An 18,285-nucleotide genomic window follows, 5' to 3' on the forward strand; every position below is an offset into this window, starting at 1 on the left:
GTATTGTTAAACATAAAGGAACTAGATCATGAAGATCTGGAAGACTCTCAGTTTACTCATATCGCAAAAAACGAGAAAGCAAGCTCAGGAGAGAACACCAAGCATGTGGCCAGACGCTGCTTGCTCAAGAGATTATGGGTGTATGGCTTGTGAATCCAATTAATCATCTCAGCAGAAATGCTACCAACTTGGACTGAAGGGAACAGAGCAAGGTTGAAATGAAGGAACTTTGTCAAACTTCTGAGATTCTACAGGCAGGAAACAGGCTGGAAACAGGCTGTGAACATAGGTTATCCTTAAAGCAAAGGGAAGAATGACCCTGAGGGCAGGGCCACTTCCTTGGTTCCAGAAGGTGAAGCCTCCTTTTTAATTCCAGAGGGCTGGCCCACCATCCAGGGTTGAAGGGGCAGGGCCACCACCCCAGTGGGCTCAGAGGACAGAGTATTTAGCCAAAGAGGGTTATTCTCAAGCCTTAACATCTAATGGAATTTACCCTGCTAGTTTTTGGACTTGGTTGGGACTCATAACACCCTTTTTCCTGATTTCTTCCTTTTGGAATGGGAATGTCTATCCCATGCCTATCTGATTATTGTATTTTGGAAGCAGATATCTTATCTGGTGTCACAGATTCACAGATGAAGAGGAATATTGCCCCAGGATGAATCATATCCCAAGTCTCACCCATACCTGATTTAGATGAGATTATGGACTTAGAGTTGATGTTGGAGTGGATTAAGATTTGGGGGGATGTTGGGCAGGGGTGAATGTATTTTGCATGTGAAAAGCATATGAATTTGGTGGGGTGGGGAGGGGCAGGAGGGCAGACTGTTATGGGTTGAATTGCATCCTGTCAAAAAAGATGCTGGATTCCTAACCCCCAGTATCTCAGAATGAGAAGTTAATTAGAGACAGGGTCTTTACAGAGATAATCAAGTTTAAATTAGATCACAGGGTGAGAACTAAGCCAATATGACTGGCATCCTTAAAAGAACAGGAAATTTGGACACAGAGCTGGTAACAGCGAGGCATGGGGTACTGCAAGAATAAGCTGCCTCCTACAAGGTATGGTTCACTTTTTCACTGAAGGGAAGGGCCTCTACATCAGGAGTTAGTGGGTTCTGTGGGTAATACCGTGTCTGCCTCAACCATTCAACTCTGCCACTGCAGTGCAAAAGCAGCCGGACAGCAATACACAGATTGTGTCTGCCTGTGGTCCAAGGAAACTTGATGGATGGACACTGATATTTGAATTTCAAATAATTTTCTCATTTCATACAAGTTTGGCTCTTTTTAACCATTTAAACATGTAAAAGCTTCTTACTTGCCATCCATACAAATATGGGCTGCAATCTGTATTTGGCCTGCAGTCTGTAGTTTGCCAACATCTAGACCATATCCCCGAGTGAAGAGCATACAGTGCAAAGTATACCACGAGTTTGCTAGGCTGAGTCCTTGGATACTTCTCAGATATCGCTACTCCAATTACCAATTATCAAGAGACAACTTTTCTAATGCATGTTTACATAAGGGATTAGTGCGCACTTAAGGTAGATGACTCTAATTCAGCAAGCCAACTGTGTATTTGGTGTCCACCATCTCAACGCTACAGCTCTGAGTAAGCAATTATTTCAGCAATGTCAGAGCATGGCTGAGTTCAGTACTCTGCCTTGAGATGAGATTCCAGGCCTTCAAGTCTGTCCTTGTTGTGTTTAAGAGCCGATGTAACCAGAATGAGCCATCTCATCTCCTGCCCCAGATTTCCTCATTAATTTAAAACTCTTCTAGGACAATAGTTCCTCAGTATTCCCAGAATCTTACCAACAGGGGCCACAAGGTTCTTGGTGTACACAAGCAATAACACTATTTCATACTATGTACTAAAAAGTATCCACCTTGGAATATAAACAGGAATCTGAAAGACTTTCTTCTTGTCTCAGGAAAAAACCTAAACCACACACCCAGCTGTTCTTCAACAGTTTACTACCTACAGCTACTCCAGAACAACGACTTACCAGTTAAAGCCCTTCAGTGACAAAAAATAGGAACTCATTCTACTTAACTTCAGCAGAAAACAATATTTATTGAAAAGATGAGGAAGCACACAGAAGACCAGAAAACCAGGTTCAAAAGGGGCAGTATCCAAAGTTATTCTGAGAAATCAAAACAGCAAGAACTAACTGATGGTCTCAGTAGAATTCTGGGACAAGAATGGGTTCCAATATTTCCCTGCTGGTTCATGGGAGACTGAAATCGAGATGCAAACTCCTGGAAAAGAGGCTCCCATTTCCCAACAACGGCAGAGTGCTCACCTGTGACTGGTGGAAAGGACACACTGAAAGACCCACCGCAAGGGTGCACACACACAGGAGGGGTATTTCTCCAGAGAGATCTAAGCCGCTCTTACAAATCTTACAGAACAGACACTGAACTGGTAAATATAATCAATGTTCATTATGGTGAGTGCTCTTAGGAAGTACCCCTGTTAACAACTGCCAGACCCACTTGCTGGATATGTAAATTCATTTGGAATGAGAACTGAATCCTTTCATTTATTAAAAACTATATTATTTTAGTTATATTGCTAAGAAATAAAGAGACAACACTGATCCTTAGCATTTAATGTGGAGAATATTAGAGGGTGTTATTCCACAAACTATCAAATATAACAAGTTACATTTTAAAATAAAATACCAAAAATTTTTAAAACACTATTCAGTGTTACTCAGGAAAGTCACACTCCATACCCCTTAACCTTCAGAGTATGTTCCTTGCCATTTTCCTGCTATTACTCTAGATACATATTAAAATAAAAAACAACTTTACTCTCTACCAAGACTTTCTTCAGCACCACATCTGGAATGCGACTCCCCATGTAACACAGCTTCCACGGGAAGTGCTTTCTTGATTTATTAAAGTTACAAGGGTTTCTCAATATGATTCCCCATGTTAAATCTTCATAATCAGGCTACCACTTCTGATACAGTTACTGCTCTGTACTCCTGCAACTATTCTCTTGTATATAAAGATTTGTATGACTTACTTCTGAAAGCTTTTGCACATTCATTCCAAATATGATTGGCCTCTCTCTCGTATGACTAATTTGATAAAAGAGTATTTTTAGGACTTCCTGCCTCTATTATCCTCTGAAGTCTCCTGTGGATCAGCTTCTGTGAGAATGATTCTAACATCTACTCCGCTCTGATTTCTCACTTGTGAGTTTTTCGATGTATACGAAGCCCTGAATTCCAGCAGAAGGATTTCCCACATTCAGAGCATTTCCATGGCTTCTCTCCTGTATGAACTCTCTGATGTTCACTGAGAGACGACTTTTGAGTGAAGGCTTTCCCGCATTCACTGCATTTGTGGGGTTTTTCTCCTGAATGAGTCTTCTGGTGTATCTGAAGTGACGCCTTCCTAGGATAGGCTTTCTCACATTCGCTGCATTCGTAGGGCTTCTCTGTTGAATGAGTTCTCTGATGTATAATTAGCTGTGATTTCCCACAAAAGGCTCTCTCACAGAAGCTACACTCATAGGGTCTCTCTCCTGTGTGTGCTCTCCGGTGTATAACGAGGTATGACTTGCTGCTGAAGGCTTTCCCACACTCACTGCACCCATAGGGCTTCTCTCCCGCATGAGCTCTCAGATGCGCGGTGAGCTGTTCCTTCCTACCGAAGGCCTTCCCACATTCACTGCACTGATAAGGATTATTTCCTGTGTGAATTCCCTGGTGCACAACAAGTTGTGTCTTCATGCTGAAGGCCTTCCCGCAATCCCTGCACTGATAGGGCTTCTCTCCCGTGTGCATCCTGATGTGAACGAGGAGATACGACTTACTCCTGAAGGCTTTCCCACAGTCACTGCATTTATGGGGTTTCACTCCTGTGTGAGTTCTCTGGTGCACAATGAATGGGGACTTCAGACTAAAGGCTTTCCCACATTCACTGCATTCATAGGGTTTCACTCCTGTATGGCTTCTCTGGTGTAAAATCAGCTGTGATTTCCAGCTGTAGGCTTTCCCACATTCACTGCAACCATAAGGTTTCCCTCCTGAGTGAATTTCCTGATGGACAATGAGCTGTGACCTGAATGAGAAGACTTTCCCACACTCGATACAGGAGTAGGGCTTCTCTCCTGTGTGGACTCTCTGATGAGCATTGAGGTTTGACTTGGCACTGAAGGCTCTCTCACATTTAGTGCATTCGTATGGTCTCTCTCCTGTATGAATTCTGAGATGTACAATGAGCTGTGATTTACAACGAAAAGCTTTCCCACATTCGTTACATACACAGTTTTTTTCTATACTATGAGTTCTTTGATGCTTAAGAAAATATGATTCATCATACCCATGAAACTGATCAGGATTCTGTCTTAGATAGCTTCTGGCTGAAGCTAAGTTTTGTGTCAAGCTTTTTCCAAGTGTATTATATTTAAGGAGACTTTGTCTTGAAGAAATGTGGCTTTTGCTCAGATGAAGCTTTCCAAATGCATTACAAGCATAGCTTCTCTCAACACTTTCGAGTTCATCTTGATTTTTCTGGTACCATTCTTTCCAACCTTCTAGAAAAAAAAAAACAAAACACCATATATTTAAAATCATAACACAAACCGAATATAGAACTAAAGGGCTTTAGAACTGCCATGTAATGAGTGTTTTTCTTTTGGTCCAGGCCTCTGACACACTGGTTCAAAAGAAATACTTGCCAAGTGCACACACATCACATAACCAAGCATGAGGGCAAGGGGAAGTGAATCAAACCAAAATAAGTCCCTTTACAGAAATGGGTAGCCGATTAGCAGTGATCAAAAATGTTTTTTTAAAAATAGAAGTTTAAAAATTTTAGCCTGCACTTAGAAGCCAATGCCAACTATTTATGCCAATTTTATTATTGCAGGAGTTTACTCATAAAGTTAATTCACAGGATACAGAATAGCTAGGCATGACCTGTAGGTAGGTACAAAGAGACATTAAAAGAGAGACTGAGTGAGCCATAAGGAAAGTAAGGCAAAAGCATTCCAAACAGAAGGAAGAGCAAGTGCAAAGCTCCTGGGGAAGGAACCTGCGTGGCATGGTTAAGGAACAGAACAAAGGCCAGGACAGCTGAGACCCCCTGAGTGAACAGAGTGACTCTGAGTGAACAGAGTGAAGGCAGGAACCAGATTAGGCAAGGCCCCGTACACACTGTCTGTGTGTCAGCACCCGTCAGACACATAGCCTCAGTCACCCCCGTACACGACTGCTGTGCTGGGGGCCTCAGTAGCTGTCCTGCTTTCTCAGGACTGCTTGCTAAACACTTTTCTCCCCAAAGTGGTGGGAAACTGGAGGAAGAAGAGCAATTTCAGAAGTGCCTTCCCATTTCTGCCACTGAGAATGCAGAGTGGGAAAGCCCAGGGGCACTCTCCTGCAAGCATATAAAGCTGGGACCAGAGCACACGAGGAAAGGAGAAGGAGGATGGCGATTCTGCTGTTACAACACTGGGAGGAAAAAAGCTTTGATTTTCAGGACAGAAGAGCCTTTCCACAGTTACAATATAGAAGAGAAGCCCAAACTTGGACAACTCAAAAGGGAAGAGTAAGCGGGGTCAGGGAAATAAAAGCAGGGTGATAAAAACCACCTAAGATACAGGTGAGATTAGGCTAGGTTTCAGAATTCTTTTAAGAAAAGAGCCCAAGGGACTTCCCTGGTGGTCCAGTGGTTAAGAATCTGCACGTACACTGCAGGGAGCATGGGTTCCATCCCTGGTCGGGGAACTAAGATCCCACGTGCTGTGCGGTGTGGCCAAAAAAAGAAAAAGAAAAGTGCCCAAGAAAGTAACAGATGTAATTTCCAAGTGACTGGTGTGAGAAGAGAGAAGGAAGCAATGAAATCTCCTAAAACAGTCAAGGGGAGAGAATGAAATGAAAAACTATGGGTAAAGTCAAGGGACTTAACTGCAGAGGCAAGAGAGAAAACAAGGCCCATGACTACGGGAAGGAAGGCAGAGAAAAAAGGTGCCAGAAGGAAGGAAACTAACCCAGAAAGCAACCTTTCAGAGCCACGGGAGGAAACCGAGGGCCCCATCCTTACCTGAGGACTCACGGGCTCATCCCGAGTCCACCCGGTGGTTCAAGGACTTCAAAGAACAGTTCGCGCACACAACACTCCCTGAGTGCCAGCCCCGGTTCACTCCAGACCTCCCCTCTCCATGGTTTCTGCTCACCCACCTGGACAGCTCTGACGGGAAACTTCCGCGTTTATTATCCATGGCTCTTCTCCTTGCTCCAACTTGAAGACTAAATCAGGTTTGGTACCATGATACCCTGTTAAGGGAAAATCACAAAGGATGTGGGCCAAACTGCTGGGGACTAGAAAAGGAAGCTAGAAGCTCAGAAAGGAAGCAGCTCGTTTGCACTTGCAGAAAGATTACAATGAGGGGGTGAAGACAGAATAGGGACTAAGAACGTATGACCTCCAGAGCTCAAGTCCATAATCATTAATTACTTCAGAGACCCCGGGATAGAACAACAAAAGAAAAAGCAGTGGCAACTTATGACTCACAACCTGAGCCGAAAAGAGAAGCTGTACTTACCCACAGACACCAGGTTACTATAGTTTTCCAGAGTCACATCCCGGTACAGGTGCTTCTGCGCAGAATCCAATAACTGCCATTCTTCCCAGGTGAACTCCATAGATATATCCTTGAATGACGACAATCCCTGTAACAATACACACACCATTCCACAGGCTGCAATTATACTGGGAGACATGGAAAAGATGTAGAGGACCCAGGAAAGGAGAATGTCCCTCCACAGACTGCATCCTGAACCCACCACTTGCTTTGAGAGAGAATTAAAAAAATAATAATAATAAGTGAGCCTCCGTGTGCTAGATACTCTTTTGGGTCCTGAAGACTTCAGGATGAGTGAAGCCCACTCTGGCCTTCAGAAGCTTTTAGTCTTGTAGAGGGAAATGAACAGCTATGCATGCAGACAAAATAAGGTGTTTCCAGTCTGATAAGAACCTATTCAGGGAGACCTTGCACGGGGTGGTGAGCACGACTCAAACTACAGGCACCAGACACACAGGTCTGACCCTCCGGAAGTGCCTGCCATCTGGCCGGCTGCTCAGCCCACCTGAGTCTCAGTGGGAGCGAGCACATGAAGAAAACATTCCAGGGACTTCCCTGGTGGTGCAGTGGTTAGGAATCTCCCTGCCAATGCAGGGGACACAGGTTCGAGCCCTGGTCCGGGAAGATCCCACATGCTGCAGAGCAGCTAAGCCTGTGCGCCACAACAACCGAACCTGCACTCTAGAGCCCACGAGCCACAACTATTGAGCCCGCATGCCACAACTACTGAAGCCAGTGCACTCTAGGGCCCGCGTGCTGCAACTACTGAGCCCACATGCCACAACTACTGAAGCCGCGCTCCTAGAGCCCGTGCTCTGCAACGAGAGAAGCCACCACAATGAAAAGCTTGTGCACCGCAACGAAGACCCAACGCAGCCAAAAATAAATAAATTTTTTAAAAAAAGAAAGAAAGAAAAGAAAACGTGTCAAATAGGTGACTTCCCAGGCTTCTTCCAAGAAAATAAGTGGTCCACAACCGAGTCAACCAGGGGACACCCAGCACAGACTGTGAACCTAAAGCCCAGGTCGCGGAGCCACAGGCCACAAACCAGTGCAGGGGGGTCTGCTCCCCGAGGTGCGCAGGTCCTACCAGGTGGCCCTGCGGCAGTGTCAGCCGTGCAGCCTGCATGACTGGTGCTTGATGCCTCTGAGAACTACCCAGTGTACTCACAATAAATTCCTCTCACAGGACCAAAAGATAGCAGCAAGCCACAGACCCTCAGGGGATCATTCAATAAGTGCTTATTAGGCACCAACTGTGGACACAGTCCCTGTCCTCAGTGGGTTTCCATTCCTGCAGGGGAGATGCCAGTAAACACACAGCCACCTAGCACGCAAGCGGTGACAGTGCTCTGACAGGCCTCCAGCAGCTTCATGGGAGAGAGGCGGGGAGGAAGACACAGGCGCTATCTCAGATGGGTCATCAGGAGCCCCCTGCTGAGGCGACATTTGGGCAGAAACACAAGCAGTGTGAGAACGAGCTCTGAGATTTCTTCGGGAAGAGCCTTCCACGCAGCATGAAAACAAAGGCACAGGCCTGCAGGGCTCAAGGACGTGGTAATGACTTGGATTTCATTCCACAGGAGGAGAAGCCCCCGGAAGGCCTTGGAAAGGGTGGTGCGCTCTGACCCCCACCTGAGACCATTCTGACTGCCACGGAGAGGGCAGGGGTCCTAGTTCCAGTGAAAGATGAAGGTCCCTGGGGCTGGAGTAAGAGCACTGGGGTAAGGAGCCGTGGTTGGGTCCCAGGCATCCAGTGAAGCCAGAGGCAGAGACGCCCCGGTGGAGACGACAGCGCAGAGAGAGAGAGAAGGACGTCGGGGAGAAGGCAAGGATCTGGCCAAGCAAACGGAAGACACTGCCCTCTACAGGTTGGGAAGCCTGCAGGACGAGAAAGGGAGGGATGGGGGCTGAAGACAAGGAAGCAGCAGCTAGAGGAGCCCCGACTGACGCCCTAACAGGCTCCTCCCCAAGAGCGCTGCCTGTAGCGAGGGGGACCCCGGGGAAGACACAGTGAGTGCAACTCTGGGGGAGCCTCAGAGGCCAGTGGAAATACAGGGTAGAGCCCTGTCACAGGCTCCAAGCGATCCCTGTCGTGCTGGGGACTGACCGCCAGATGACAGGAGCTTCCCATCCCAACCCACGAGGAACTCCCACAGGGACAAAAAGTGAAGTGGGAATAAAGAGAAGAGCCTCCCATCTCCCACAGCCTGAGTCGGGGAAGAAGAGGGGTTGGAGTGTAGCCTGGACTTTCCAACGCCTCGAAGTTAACTGACATCCAAATACTTGGCTCTTGCCAAGATGACTGCCAGGGCCGGGGAGGGACAGCTGACAGGGCACGTCTGAGGTCGTGATGGAGAAAAATGAAGCCATGACATCAAGCCCAGGGCATTCATGCAGGGGGGAGGAGAAACAGGAAGCAAGGCCTGAGGCAGATGCCACAAGAGCAAACACAGACCAAAGAGACAGGATGGAAGAAGAAAGGGGTAGAGCAGAGAGTGTATTTTATTTTAAGCCTTTTGCTATTTTTAAGCTTGATAAGAATAAAAACAAAATACAAAGGAAATACTACAAAAAAATTTAATTGGGCAAGCATAATCAAGAAATGAGGAGACTTCCCTGGTGGTCCAGTGGTAAAGAATCCGCCTTCCAATACAGGGGAAGTGGGTTCGACCCTTGATCGGGGAACTAAGATCCCACATGCTGTGGGACAATTAAGCCCGAGCTCCGCAACTACAGAGCCCGCGTGCCCTGAAGCCCTCGCACCACAACTAGAGAGAAGCCCAGGAGCTTTCCTGCTGGCACAGTGGTTAAGAATCCGCCTGCCAGTGCAGGGGACATGGGTTCGAGCCCTGGTCGGGGAAGATCCCACATGCCACGAAGCAACTAAGCCCGTGTGCCACACCTGCTGAGCCTGCGCTCTAGAGCCCGTGAGCCACAACTACTGAGCCCGTGTGCCACAACTACTGAAGCCTGTGTGCCTAGAGCCTATGCTCTGCAGCAAGAGAAGCCACCACAATGAGAAGCCCACGCACTGCAATGAAGAATAGTCCCTGCTCCCCGCAACTAAAGAAAAGCCCTTGTGCAGCAGTGAAGACCCAACGCAGCCAAAAATGAATAAATAAATAAAATTAAAAAAAAAAAGAGAAGCCCGCGTGCCACAAGGAAGAGCCTGCCCCACAATGAAAGATGCCGCAGCTAAGACCTAAAGCAGCCAAAAAGATAAAGAAAATAAATAAATTTTAAAAAAAGAAAAGAAAGAAAAGAGGGAATGACCAAGACAGGGTGCATAACTCTAAGATAGAAAAGGGATTTTAAAATTCATAAACGATCACTATACACAAGCAGTTCTGCTATAATGTGATGTTACCAAAAAAAAAAAAAAAAAAAAAATCACCACTATGCAAAGTCTCCGGCTTATGGGAAGAGCAGGGTTGGGGTGTGACACCTTTGTAGCACACATGAAAAAAGAAAATCAGGAACCTTAATAAAAACAGTAGCAGTTTTATACATGTTTGATTTGAGAAATACTACCATAAATATGGCACTGTACCTTGAAAAACGCCTGACGTTTGGGTGTCAGAAGGGCCGTAGGTTAGTATAAAGTGGTGAAAAGAGGCTTGCCTGAAATCAGTCAGAAAGCTCACATTGTTCCCTAAGATATCAATCATGTTGAAACAAATTTACATCCTTAAAGCAAACATATTAGCAGAACTGACTGTATTTACAAATTTCTTCCAGTAAATTTGAAAACTTAGAAGAAATGGAAAATTTCCTAGGAAAATAAAAGTAACCAAAATTTGCCCAGAAAGAATTAGGAAGACCAGACTGACTAGCCCATGGTCATAAAATAAACTGAAACAGTAATCAAAGGTATACCCTCTCCATAAACACAACAGTCCCACACTATCTTGAAAAGTAAGTTCTATCAGCATCCAAGGAACAGAAAATTTCTCCCATATCTAACCTGATGTAGAGCCAGGAAATGATAGGAAACCCATCACACAAAACCTGTATAACCCTACAGAGCAGGCAAGGACCGCACAAACTGTAGTCCAATCTCATTTATTAAAAATACCTAGATAAAGACACTAATAGAGTAAAACAAATCCTGTACATATATACATAGCAAACTATGAATGAAGTTTATCCAGAAATTTAAAGGACAGTCCAAACTTTAAAAAAAAACACACAACCGTATCAAAGAAATAAGTAACGTTAGTACATTAATGGAGGACAATCATCTCAATAGATGAAATAAAGTACTATGAGGAAATTTAACGCTTTTAAAAATCGGAATTCAGTTTGTTACAGGTAAAAGTAATTTCCCAAAGCCTATAAAAAAATTAATACTTTGTGTGAAACTAAAATCAGGAACAAGACACGGACGCTCACATCAACTCTGCTAGTCAGCACTGTCCCAGAGGACCCAGCACAGCAGGAACAAAGCAAAATGCCAGCGATAAACACTAAGCAAGGAGAAGAAACTACTGTCATTATTTACAAACATCTGATTTTCTGACTAAAAAACCTAACAGAAACAGCTGGCATAACATGAGAACCGATAAGAAACATCAGCAGGGTGGCAGTTAAAAAAAAAAAAAATCAACATGTAACAGCTCTTTCATACATCAACAGTAACCAACTTGAAAATGTAATAAGAACCACAACAAATCTAGAAAGTACTCAGGAATAAAGCTTAAAAATAGAGAAAAACAACGAAAAATACACATGTGATAAAATACATAAATGCAGAGGCAAAGAAAACACAATAGCCCAGATATGGAAGCAACGTAAGTGTCCAGTGATAGATACAGAATATGTGCTACACAAGCACACACACACACACACACACACACACACACACACATACACACGAACATTACTCAGCCATTAAGGAAAACCCAAAATCTTGCCATCTGTGACAACTAGAACTAGAGGGTATTATGCTAAGTGAAATAAATCAGACAGAAATACAAATACCATATGACCTCACTTATATGTGGAATCTAAAAAATTAAATGAACAAATAAACAAAACAAAAACAGACTCATAGACACAGAGAGCAAAAGGGTGGTTGCCAGAGGTAGAAGGGTGAGTGAAATAGGTAAAGGGGATTAAGAGGTACAAACCTTCATTTATAAAATAAATTAGCCACGGGGATGCAGCATAAGGAATATGGTCAATAATACTGTAATAACTTTGTACTGGGACAATTACCAGCCTTGGGGCAGTGATCATTTCATAATGTATGTAAATGTCAAATCAGTATGTAGTACACCTGAAGCTACCATAATATTGTATATCAACTAAATTTCAAACATTTTTATATTTTTTAAAAAAAGAAAAAAAAAACAGAGGCCTGAGTAGTCGAGTAACATTTATGATATGTACACTCAATGTGGTATAAAGATATTAATTTTCAACAAATTAATTTATAAATTCAATGAATTCTCAATCAAAATGCTAAGAAGATATTTCTTTTCTAACACTTATTCACAATAAATAAAATCATACGTTTGGACTACCGCTGCTACAACTAAAAAATTAATGGTAAAGTACAATCCTCATGAACATCAGAGACCCACGGAAGCAAGGAGGACTAAATGAACCAAATTTCAGAGAGAGGAGAGCTCTTTCCAGGTGAGCTAAGAGCTGGCTGGCTGTTTACTTCGCCAAGGGCATTTGTCCAGCCTGAGAACAGGTGGGACGGGGTCAGCTGAGACAGAGGACGACACCAGGAGAAAGAGAAACCAGTGGAGCCTTCGATGTCCCCCTGGACAGCAGGCTGTCCCCCTGGGGCATTTTCTGAGTGCGGTCAGTACAGGAACTGGGCGGGAATGGCAGACTGACTCTCCCATAGTCTCAAGGCACTTAGGACACAAAGTACTGCGAGGGAGGAGCCTGCGATCGGCACACCCCGCTGAAAATACAGGTGAACCGAGTCGAACTAAAGCAGCACCCCAGCCCCAAACCAGCTCAATGTCTGTTTAGATGAGGTGATCAGTCACTCCCCAACTGCACAACAGAGGAGAGGGGAAAGAGGCTCTGGTAGAAAGTAACATTGAACTTCAGTCTCTGTGGCTGTTCCCTTTATACCAATTCATGTACACACACACACAAGTAAAGAGAGAATGACAGAGCTAATCTGGGGAATCTGGGTGAAGGGTGTGTGTTTTTTTTTTAATACAATACAGATTATTTTATACTATTCTTGTAACTTCTCTAGTTTGGAAATTATTTCAAAATAAAACATAAAATGTAATAAACTTTAGGGCTTTCCAGATGATCCTTTGCCTACTGAAAGGGCCCTACACAATCTGGCCTTGCTCTCGCACGCTCCCTCCCCATTCCTGCCGCACGCCTTCTTTCCACTAGACAGGGCACCTGCTGGTTCTCACCTTAAGGCCACTGACTTAGCTGCTTCCTGTTCTGTGCCCCCATACTCCCATGATTATCCAGCTGTCATTCAGATTCTGCTTAAATGCTGCCTCAAGACAAGGTTGCCAGTCTGAAGTAGCCACCCAGCCTCTCAGTGCATGAGCATTCACAACTTTGTTCATGGTGTTCCCCTGGTATGTCTTACCGTCTCCCATACCCTTCACGGGGTCATGGGCCCTGTCAGTCTTGTTCACCCCTGCATGCCCTAGAAAATTACCTGGCATAATAGTCAATAAAGGCTTGCTAAACACGTGCACTCAAAAACAAGGAAATACTGTCTACATTTGTTCAAGTCTTTTAGGTCTTAAGAGGCAATAAGAGCACAGGCTCTGAAGACACTCTGCATGGGTCTGAATCTCAGCTCTGCCACCCTCGTGTCCTTGTTTCCCTTACTAGTTTGGGACCTGGCAGGCTCCCCAGTTTCCTCAGCTGTAAAATGGGGACATACTTGCCTCACAGGGCCGTGAGGTGCTAATGACATCACACACACAAAGTGGCTAGGCCAAGAGTGGTGCCTATTAATATTATTCAACAGTTGTGAAGTCTTCTTTTTTCAGGTCCTGTACCCTTATGGTCACTTATTTTATCTTTTCCAATTGCTATTGCAAATACGTTTTCTCTCGTTGTACTCTCTGTATAGTTATTGTTTAAAAGCAAAAAGTTCATTGATTTTGAGGTTAACTGTACCCCTCCGGCCGCCCCGGTGAAATCCCTTCTCCCCTGACACCCAAACTCTTCCTGTCACACTTGATCACCTAAAAAAGTGTCTATACTATTACTAATCGCTTCTCTACATCCTGCTGCCCACAGTCGCATGCAATCCCTTCGCCTCTCAGGAACTGACCACCTGCACCACCCCCGACATTCTCTCTGCTCTGGAAAAGCTGCTTAAGACCCACATTCTGAAGTCCAGGCGGCACCTTTCGGCCTCATGAAATACTTCTGAGGCATTTCGTATCATGGCTTCTAGGAAGCTCTCTTCTCAAATTTGCAGCGGAAGAAACCACTCTCCAAATGTTCTGTCACCTCCCTTGCACCCCAGCCCTTCGGCACCGCCGTCCTGGTTGCCCCCGAGTCCTCTACTGGTCCCTCCTGGGGCTCTACTCGTCGTACCCTGCGCTCCCCCGAACACAGGCGCCTTTAATCTGCACATGTTAGTTGAAAACCCCTACCCAAGCCTACAGACCCGACGACAGGCACTGCGCTTCGAACACCTACAAGCCCGCTCGGCCCCCGGATACCTCTTCCAACAGTGTTCTCCAGGCCGGAAACACGAGCAGCGCGCCAACGGCTCGGTCCACTGGCCCCCTCCCCTCGCGACGCGGATCCTTCCGGCTCTGAGCCCTCGAACCCGCCCGCCACCCTGCCCAGCGACCACCCTCCACAAGGGACCGCAGCTCCTCGAAAGCAAGAAACGTACGTAATTCTTCGCACTGCCAGCGCCAGTCTCAGCGTCAGCACACAAAGACACTCGGTGTATGAGCATCTCAACAAGTGAATGAACAAAGAGGAGGTTAATTTCCCTGATGGGGCCCGAAAGGGCTGGACACGAAGACAACTCCGTACTTGTGTGTGAGAAACCTGAAACGACAGAGGATCACTTCCTTCACGAGGACCCTCGCTGCCCTCAGAATTCAGGGGCCGCTGTAGACCATAAAACAGGGTACCTGCCGAAGGACAGGGCACCGGACACAAAATGCCCGAAGACGAGGAACGTTCCTGGAGACCCAGGCGGACGGCGGCGAACACGCGAGTTCAGGCCCTGGCGTGGCCGTCACGGGATGAACACGGCTACGCTCACGGCCCAGTCAGCTTGCGCAAGGGAGAAAGTCCCGACTCACCCAACACGAAGCTGTCCGGGACCTGCTGGCCATCCCGCGCTGTTTCGTGCAGGGTCTCCCGGCTGCTCCCACCCCGCCCACCCAGCAGGGGCTTCGCGCCCCACGGAGGGAGGGTCCGCGGGCACCAGGCACCTGCCCGTCGGGGCTGAGTCCCTCGCAGGGACGCGGGCTCCGGGACCGGGCGGGGGGAACCGGGGCGACGAGTTTGTACCGTTCCGCAGCCGTGAGGCGGGAGGGACCGAGGCCGGGCTGGCCGCCTCTACGCCCGGATCGACCGTGGGGGTTCAGGCGGCCAAGAGCCTGGTGCGCACAAGACGTTCCGGGCCAGGGTACCTTCGCGTCTCCGCCAGCTCCGCGGCCAAGGAAACAGTATGTCCCCGGCCCGCCTCTGTGCACAGTCGCCCCGCAGGCTGCAGCCCGCTAGGCGCGTACTCCGCTGAGGCGGGGGTGCGGCGCACGCGGAAGTACGTCACGCGACCAGGAGCGGCCGGCAGAAAACGACATCTCCCAGAACACTCTGCGGAGGAGGCGGAGGGCCTGGGGAGAGCGGCGGAGGCTGACGGGGAAGGCGGGCTGGCTGGCTTTGCAAGAGCCCGGTGTTCCTCCCTGCCAGCGCCTTCCCGGGCAGAGTCCCTCTCCGTGCAGGGGCTGGCGCTCGGGTTTGGACGCCACACCGGGTAGAGTTCCGACCGGAGGGCACAGCGGAGAAGAACACCGTGTGAGGCTGCAAGCTGCAGTGCACAGGGTTATAAAACAGTTGTGAATATCGGTAGATGAAAAGAGAAGTAGAAGTACATCACTAATGGGAGACATGAACATGCTGACTCTCCGTCCGAGACAGAGCAAACAATAGCCGACTGAAAAAAAACGCACAACCTAAACGTTGAGACTTAATGTTTTATTTTATGGCCAAAACTGAGGACTTAATCTTGGGACACAGCATCTTAGCTCTGAGGGGCTGCTCCAAAGAGGCAAATGGGGAAGCCAGGATATTATAGGAGTTTTTGCAACAAAGAGCAGGTAGTCGGAACATCAAAAGATTACTGTTGATTAAAGAAAACCACACATCTCAAGTTAAGGAATTCAGGGCTTTTTCTTGTTGTTGTTGTTACTTTTACCATAAGGAAGAGATTTATTTATTTATTTGTTTTGGTAACTTTTACCATTAGGAAGAGATTTTTTTATTTTTATTTTTTTAATTTTTATTTTATTTTTGAATTTTACTTTATTTTTTTATACAGCAGGTTCTTATTAGTCATCCATTTTATACATATTAGTGTATACATGTCAATCACAATCTCCCAATTCATCACACCACCACCACCACTTTCCCCTCTTGGTGTCCATACGTTTGTTCGCTACATCTGTGTCTCAATTTCTGCCCTAAAACCGGTTCGTCTGTACCATTTTTCTAGGTTCCACATATATGCGTTAATATACGATATTTGTTTATCGCTTTCTGACTTACTTCACTCTGTATGACAGTCTCTAGATCCATCCACATCTCAACACATGACTCAATTTCGTTCCTTTTTATGGCTGAGTAATATTCCATTGTATATATGTACCACATCTTTACCCATTCGTCTGTCGATGGGCATTTAGGTTGCTTCCATGACCCGGCTATCGTAAATAGTGCTGCAATGAACATTGGGGTGCATGTGTCTTTTTGAATTATGGTTTTCTCTGGGTGTATGCCCAGTAGTGGGATTGCTGGGTCATATGGTAATTAGATTTTCAGTTTTTTAAGGAACCTCCATACTGTTCTGCACAGTGGCTGTATCACTTTACATTCCCACCAACAGTGCAAGAGGGTTCCCTTTGCTCCACACCCTCTCCAGCATTTGTTTTTTGTACATTTTCTGATGATGCCCATTCTAACTGGTGTGAGGTGATACCTGATTGTAGTTTTGATTTTCATTTCTCTAATAATTAGTGATGTTGAGCAGCTTTTCATGTGCCTCTTGGCCATCTGTATGTCTTCTTTGGAGAAATGTCTATTTAGGTCTTCTGCCCATTTTTGGATTGGGTTGTTTGTTTTGTTAATATTGAGCTGCATGAGCTGTTTATGTATTTTAGAGATTAATCCTTTGTCTGTTGATTCATTTGCAGATATTTTCTCCTATTCTGAGGGTTATCTTTTTGTCTTCTTTATAGTTTCCTTTGCTGTGCAAAAGCTTTTAAGTTTCATTAGGTCCCATTTGTTTATTTTTGTTTTTATTTCCATTACTCTAGAGGGTGGGTCAAAAAAGATCTTGCTGTGAATTGTGTCAAAGAGTGTTTTTCCTGTATTTTCCTCTAAGAGTTTTATAGTGTCCAGTCTTACATTTAGGTCTCTAATCCATTTTGAGTTTATTTTTGTGTATGGTGTTAGGGAGTGTTCTAATTTCATTCTTTTACATGTAGCTTCCAGTTTTCCCAGCACCTCTTATTGAAGAGACTGTCTTTTCTCCATTGTATATCCTTGCCTCCTTTGTCATAGATTAGTTGACCATAGGTGCGTGGGTTTATCTCTGGGCTTTCTATCCTGTTCCATTGATCTATATTTCTGTTTTTGTGCCAGTACCATATTGTCTTGATTACTGTAGCTTTGTAGTATAGTCTGAAGTCAGGGAGTCTGATTCCTCCAGCTCCGTTTTTTTCCCTCAAGACCTCTTTGGCTATTCGGGGTCTTTTCTGTCTCCACACAAATTTTAAGATTTTTTTCCCTAGTTCTGTAAAAAATACCATTGGTAATTTGATAGGGATTGCATTGAATCTGTAGATTGCTTTGGGTAGTATAGTCATTTTCACAATATTGATTCTTTCAGTCCAAGAACATGGTATACCTCTCCATCTGTTTGTGTCATCTTTGATTCTTTCATCCGTGACATACAGTTTTCTGAGTACAGGTCTTTTACCTCCTTAGGTAGGTGTATTCCTAGGTATTTTATTCTTTTTATTGCAGTGGTGAATGGGATTGTTTCCTTAATTTCTCTTTCTGATCTTTTGTTGTTAGTGTATAGGAATGCAAGAGATTTCTGTGCATTAATTTTGTATCCTGCAACTTTACCAAATTCATTGATTAGTGCTAGTAGTTTTCTGGTGGCATCTTTAGGATTCTCTATGTATAGTATCATGTCATCTGTAAACAGTGACAGTTTTATTTCTTCTTTTCCAATTTGTATTCCTTTTATTTCTTTTTCTTCTCTGATTGCCATGGATAGGGCTTCAAAACTATGTTGAATAATAGTGGTGAGAGTGGACATCCTTGTCTTGTTCCTGATCTTAGAGGAAATGCTTTCAGTTTTTCACCATTGAGAATGATGTTTGCTGTGGGTTTGTCATACATGGCCTTTATTATGTTGAGGTAAGTTCCCTCTGTGCCTACTTTCTGGAGACTTTTTATCATAAATG

At 45.3% G+C, this 18,285-nt stretch overlaps 1 protein-coding gene across 1 annotated transcript; it reads right to left on the reverse strand.

The window, feature by feature from the left end:
• Positions 1 to 2,155: 2,155 nt before the first annotated feature.
• On the reverse strand, positions 2,156 to 14,922 carry ZNF26 (zinc finger protein 26; the record flags this gene model as incomplete). Its single annotated transcript, XM_082667914.1, has 4 exons — positions 2,156 to 4,558; positions 6,204 to 6,299; positions 6,569 to 6,695; positions 14,890 to 14,922. The coding sequence occupies 4 exons, from the start codon at positions 14,920 to 14,922 to the stop codon at positions 3,207 to 3,209; spliced, it is 1,608 nt and encodes a 535-aa protein (XP_082524040.1). The 3' UTR covers positions 2,156 to 3,206.
• Positions 14,923 to 18,285: the final 3,363 nt, after the last annotated feature.

This window comes from Grampus griseus (genome assembly GCF_964374135.1).
Source record: "Grampus griseus genome assembly, chromosome: 12".
Lineage (NCBI taxonomy): Eukaryota > Metazoa > Chordata > Mammalia > Artiodactyla > Delphinidae > Grampus > Grampus griseus.